The 6,543-nt window shown below is 38.0% G+C and overlaps 1 protein-coding gene across 1 annotated transcript; it reads right to left on the minus strand.

The window, feature by feature from the left end:
• Positions 1 to 4,937: 4,937 nt before the first annotated feature.
• LOC125125564 (olfactory receptor 7A17-like) lies at positions 4,938 to 5,870 on the minus strand. Its single transcript, XM_047776774.1, has one exon. It carries the CDS (start codon positions 5,868 to 5,870, stop codon positions 4,938 to 4,940), a length of 933 nt encoding a protein of 310 aa, XP_047632730.1.
• Positions 5,871 to 6,543: the final 673 nt, after the last annotated feature.

Consider the following 6,543-nt stretch of genomic DNA (forward strand, 5'->3'; position numbering starts at 1 on the left):
AGTGACATCATATGATATTTGCCTTTCTCTTGTCTTGACATACTTCACTTAATATGATAAACTCTTCGTCCATCTATCTTGCTGCAAAAGTAATTATTTCATTCTTTTTAATGGCTGAGTAATATTCCATTCTATATATGTACCACTTCTTCTTCTTCTTCTTCTTCTTCTTCTTCTTCTTTTTTTTTTTTTTTGGTTACTGCCTTTCTTTTTTAAAATACATTTTATTGTAATATAGTTGATTTAGTACGTTGTGCTAATTTCAGGTGTATAGCAAAGCAAATCAATTATACCTATATGTATATTCATTCCTTTATAGATTCTTTCCCCATATAGGTTATTACACAGTATTGAGTAGATTACCCTGTGCTATGCAGTAGATCTCTGTTACCTATCCATTTTATATATAGTAGTTTGTATACATCAATCCCAACACCCAATTCATCCCTCCCATCCCATATTTCCCCTTAGGTAAACTTAAATTTGTTTCAAAATCTTTGAGTCTGCTTCTGCCTTGTAAGCCCTTTTGTATGATTTTTGTTAGATTCCACTAATTAGCAATCTCATATGATATTTGTTGTTCTCTGTCTGACTTACTTTACTTAGTATGATAATTTCTAGGTCCATTCATGTTATCCCAGTGCATGTGAAACCCTGGGTATGGCCTCCAAGAGGGAAGTCTCCGTTTCCCCCCATTCTGTGGAGCTTCTGCACTCAAGTCCCACTGGTCTTTAAAGCCAAATGCTCTGGGGGATTCTCTTCCCTATGCCAGCCCCTCCGTCAGGGAGCCTGGTGTGGGGCTCAGAACGCTCACTCCTGTGCAAGAACCTCTGTGATATAATTAGTGTTCAGTTTGTCAGCCCCCCATCAGATGGGCATAGGATTTGGTTATGTTGAAAAAATGCGCCTATTACCACCTTATTGTGGCCTCTTCCTTGTCCTTGAATTAAAAATGTCTTTTTTGGTTGGTTCTAGTGTTTTTTTGTTGATGATTATTCAACAGTTAGTTGTGTTTTTGGTGTTTTTGTGAGATTAAGTGAACCTAAGTCTTTCTATTCCATCATCTTTTCCTGAATCATGGGGTTGCTTTTAGTTTGGATGCTTGCTCTTTCTCTCTCCTCATTGTGCTTTGTTTGTTATCTCTTTGAAAGGTGGTGTGCATGTCTGGCATTCCTTGCATCCCCCTTGACAGGTTCAGCATCTATTCATGGGTTTTGCAGGAGTACCTAGGGCTGGCTGCATTTTAGGGACAGTGGGCACCATTTCATGGGGGTATCTGAGGCTCAATGCATTCCTTGGATAGCAGGGGCAGGGCTGAGCATCTGCTAGCAGCTTTCACAGGGGTAACTGTAGTTAGTGTGTGCCCTTGACAGTAGGATTAAGACTTGGTGCCTTTTTGCAGGTTTCTCAGGGACATCTGGGACTCACTACATCCAAGGACAGTGAGTGCGGGGCCTACTCTTACTTTCAGGTTTTGTAGGTGTACCTGGGCTTACTGCATTCCCAGAACAGTGGAGTCAGGGCTGGCACCCACTTGCAGGTTTCACTGGGGTGACAGTGGCTAGAGAATTCCCAGGACAGTGGGGTATGGCCCAGCATTTGCCTGTACTCCCAGGACAACAGAAGTAGGATCTGGTACTCATTCACAGGTTTCATGGGGTAATCTGGAGCTCAGGCACTTTCAGGACCACAGATACAGAGCTCAGTGCCTGCTCTCAGGTCTCCTAGTAGCCACATACCTCTGGAGCTCACAAGGTGGCAGGCACTTGCATCTGCCCCCAGACCTCTTGTAATCTGTGTCCTGTTGCCTGAGAGCACTCACAGGGGCAGAGGCTCTTATGGCAATACCTCCCCTCTCCTTGCATATCCCCAACAATGATGGTGACTTGCCTCTCTGGCAGGACTAGGTTTTTTCCAAGTATCCCCTCCATGGTCACAGTCCAGCCTCTTCAGGCTGTCTCTGCATAGCCAACACTGGTCCTCTCCCAGGCCTGACTTCTGAAGCCTGAACTTAAGTTCCCAGCCCCCACCCACACTGGGGGACAAGTCTCGGGAGTGTAGGGCAGTGCTGTTGACCCTCTGTGCAGGTTACTCTTCCATTTTGCCTTCTCCAAACTGGTTGCTGCTCTTTCTTCCTAGGTCCCACCCCAATTCCTTTCTCTCTCTCTCTCTCTTTCTTTCTCTTTTTTCTTTTATTTTTTTTCCTTTCTTTTCCCCATTATCCTACCTTGCCTATTTGGGGGTTTTATTGCATTTTTGGAAGTCTGATGTCTTCTGCCAGCATTCAGGCGGTGTTCTGTGTCAATCATTCCACTTGTGGATGTATTTTTAGTGTTTTCAGAGGGGGAGGTGAGCTCTAAATCCCACTCCTCTGTCCTCTTGATCCCAAATTGCCTATGTTCTCTTCTAGGAGCTTTATGGTTTCAGGTCTTGTTTTTTAGGTCTTTAATTCATTTTGAGTTTATTTTTTTGCATGGTATGAGGTAACATTCTAATCTCACTGTTTTACCTCTAGTTTTCCAAGAATCACTTGTTGAAGAGACTGTCTTTTCTCCATTATATATTCTTGCCTTTTTTGCCTTAGATTTATTGATGGTAGGTGCATAACTTTATTTCTAAGCTCCCTATTTTTTTACATTAATATATATATTTTATTTTGTGACAGTATCATGCTGTTTTGCTTACTGTGGCTTTATAGTATAGTGTGAGGTCTAAGATGGCTTTGCTTCTAGCTATTTTCTCCCCTCAAGATTTCTTTGGCAATTTGGGGGCCTTTTGTGGTTCCATATAAATTTTATGATTATTTCTTATTGTTTTTTGAAAAATGTCATGGGTGTTTTGATAGGGATTGCTTAAAATCTGTAGTTTGCTTTGGGTGGTAGGGCAATTTTAACCATATTGATTATTCCCATATAAGAGCACTTGGTATCTTCTCATTTTTTGTGTCATCTTCAATTTCCTTCATCAATGATTTTTTAGTTTCTAGATTATGTCTTTCACACCCTTGGTTAAATTTACTCCTGAATAGTTAATTCTTTTTGATGTTGTTTTAAAAGGGTTTTTTAAAAAAACTTTATCTTACTGATATTTCATTACTAGTATATAGAAATTAGTGTATAATATATAGATTTCTGTAACTTAATATGTATTCTTCAAATTTGCTGAATTTACTTGTCTTTAAATAGTTTTGGGGTGGGTGTTTTAGGGTTTCCTTTGTTGGCCTACAACTGTTAATAGTATTCTGTTATGACTTTTCAAAATCTTTGTGGTATCAGTTGTTATTTCTCTTCTTTCTCTTCTTATTTTGCTGATTTGGTTCCTCTCCCTCTTCTTGGTGGTCGTGGATAAAGATTCATCAATTTTTGTTTATCTTTTAGAAAACCTACTCTTGCATTTATGACCTTTTTACTTTTTTTTTAAATTTCTATTTTACTTAGACCTGTGTGCAAATGTGCACTCCATATCTCTGGGGAAATGGGCACTTCTGGGTGCCCATGGGGTATCTGCTCCTATAAGTAATTAACTCCTTAGACAAGGCAAACAAATGAAAAAAATAAATAAGTGGGACAGTATGAAACTAAAAAGGTTCTCACAGTGAAGAAAACTAGCAACAAAATAAAAAGGCACAAACTAAATAAAAATGCCACCGGTGAATGGGAGAAGATAATTGCAAATGGTATACCTGATAAGACATTAATATCCAAAATATATAAAGAACTCATAAACTCAACATCAAAAAGCCCCTCATCCAACATGATGAAACATATAGGAAGAGGATCTGAATAGCTAATTTTTCCTAAGAAGACATAATGGTGGCCAACAGACATATGAAAATATTTTCAACCTCACTAATCATCAGGGAAATGAACAACAAAACCACAAAGAGATATTGCTTCACACCTGTTAGAACATCTATCATCAAAGAGATAAGAAATAACAAATGTTGGTGATAATGTGGAGAAAAGAGAAACACTGTGCGTGTTGGTTTTGAGATTGTAGCTTGATGAAGCCACTATGGAAAACATTATGGAGTTTCCTCAAAATATTAAAAATAGAATTGCCACATAATCAAGTAATTTCACTTCAGAGTATCTGCCAAAAGTAAATAAAAAATACTAAATTAAAAAGAAATGTACACAGCAATGTTCATTGCAACATGATTTACAATAACCAACATAGTTAAAGAAGTGTGGTATACACATATACAATGGAGTAACACTCACCCTTTGGAAAATTAATTCTTGCCACTTGAGACAATATGGATGGATCTAGAGGGTATTATGCTGAGTGAAATAAGTCAGATAGAGAAAGACTCACTTATGTATGGAATTTCACTTTTACTTGAAAGATAGAAAACATGCAAAAATTAATGATTTGCTATAAATCACAGTAGAATGTTAAAGCCTAAATTATCAGAAAGAGTAGGTAAGATAATGATGTACAAAGGAATATTGTGAAAAGTGAATATGGTGTCTCAGATTTTCCTCTATTTTAAAATTATATAAATTTATTTGGTTATAAAACATTCATTTTTGATTGGATTAGTATAACTCAAGATAATTTCTTTAGTAAAATCAAAGAAATAGATTGGTATGATATATACCATTTGAGAAAAAGTATTTTTGAAAAAATCTCTGTTGTCTCATTAGGAAATTTGGAATGGGAATTTCTAAATATTTCTGATTTGTTGAAATAAATTTGGGAGAGTAGGAATACAAGCAGGGAAAACCTATTAGATGTCAGAAAAAGAAGAAAGCTTATTAAAGTGAGTTATACAAATTTAATAGAAAAGTTGCAGTCAAAGAAATGAAAATTCTAGGAAATAATTGAAAAGAACAAATTATATTTCTACAGTTTGATAAAAAAATAACAATTTCTGACTCTGAGAATTGACCTCTGCAATCATGGGTGCTTCTTCACTTTAGGACAATTGACCCTTATATGGTTCTCTTCACAAACAATGCTTTCAGAGCTCTCTTCATGTCTTTATTCCGTAGACTGTAGATGAAGGGGTTCAGCATGGGTGTGATGACAGTGTACATCACCGAGGCTGTCGAGCTTGAGTGTGAGCTGTGAGTAGCAGCAGAGCTAAGGTACACTCCTAGCATTGTACAATAAAATAAGGAGACAACTGAGAGGTGAGATGCACAGGTAGAAAAGGCTTTATACTTGCCCTGAGCTGATGAGATTCTACATATGGAGGAAACTATTTTAGAATATGAACAAAGAATGCCAAAGAAGGGACCACCACACAGCAGGGCAGCTGCAAAATACATCACTATGGTATTAAGAAAGGTGTCAGAACAGGCAAGTTGGATCATCTGATTGAGTTCACAGAAAAAGTGGGGGATTTCAAAGTTTGTGCAGAAGGACAGTTGCATCATCATTAAGGTTTGTAACAGGGAATTCAGGACACTCATGATCCAGGGCACCAGAACCAGCAGTCCACAGAGCCGAGGGTTCATGATGACTGTGTAGTGTAGAGGGTGGCAGATGGCCACAAAGCGGTCATAGGCCATCACGGTTAGAAGCAAGATGTCCAACACTGCAAAGAGGATGAGAAAATAAATCTGTGTGATGCAGCCTTCATAGGTTATAGCTTTGCTCTGGGTCTGGATGTTCCACAGCATCTTTGGGATGGTGGTGGAAGTGAAACAGATGTCTACAAAGGACAGTTTGGAGAGGAAGAAGTACATGGGTATGTGGAGGTGGTAATCAGAGATGACAGCCAGTATGATGAGCAGGTTTCCAAACACAGTGATCAGGTACATGGAGCAGAAAAGCCCAAATATTATGGGCTGTGATTCTGGTTGCTTTGAAAAACCCAGAAGAAGAAATTCTAAAATGTGTGTATCATTGTCTGTTTCCATGCAGAGGAAGTGACTTCTGGAAAAGAGGGATATAACATGGCTAATTTTTACACAAACTGGCATTACTCACATATTTGAAATGCTGCTATTTATATTTTGTTGTTAAAATTAATTTTAATATTTTGCAAATGGATTTGGTCTCATTAAGAGATCCTTTTGCTCCCTCTGATATGGAATTTTTGTTCCATTCAGCTTTTCCCCTAAAGTTGGGTGTTTTACCATCTTAATGAAAAATTCTTCATGAAATCCAGGAATATAATATGAGATCTGATCATGTTTTAGGCACTGCCTATGCAATGAGCATGAAGTCTGAAAAACAAAGTCCACAGATTTTGATCATAGATACAAAGTATATAAACAAATAATAAAATTATATAACATTCAGGATGATAGGTGGTATGAAGCAATAAAGAGTAGGCATAAAGAAGAACTAGTTTACATGTGTGCCCAGCAGAAGAATGTACAGGGCAAAATTCTGAGGAAGGTGCTTGTTTCCAATGTTCAAGTAAAAAAACTGAAGCCAGTGATGCAAGGTGAATGAACATGGGAAAGAGTGGTAAGAGAGATTGTCGTGCATGTTGAGGAGGGGCATAGCCTCTTTGCTACTGCTGAAACACCAAATCACAGGGACTTCCTCTTACACTTAATTCATCTTGTTGCAAAAGGGTCCCAT

The sequence above is a fragment of the Phacochoerus africanus genome, chromosome 4, assembly GCF_016906955.1.
Source record: "Phacochoerus africanus isolate WHEZ1 chromosome 4, ROS_Pafr_v1, whole genome shotgun sequence".
Classification (NCBI taxonomy): domain Eukaryota; kingdom Metazoa; phylum Chordata; class Mammalia; order Artiodactyla; family Suidae; genus Phacochoerus; species Phacochoerus africanus.

What these genes read in the sequence shown, in the direction of transcription:
- LOC125125564 (XM_047776774.1), bottom strand. Translation starts at nt 5,870, where the DNA reads ATGGAAACAGACAATGATACACACATTTTAGAATTTCTTCTTCTGGGT.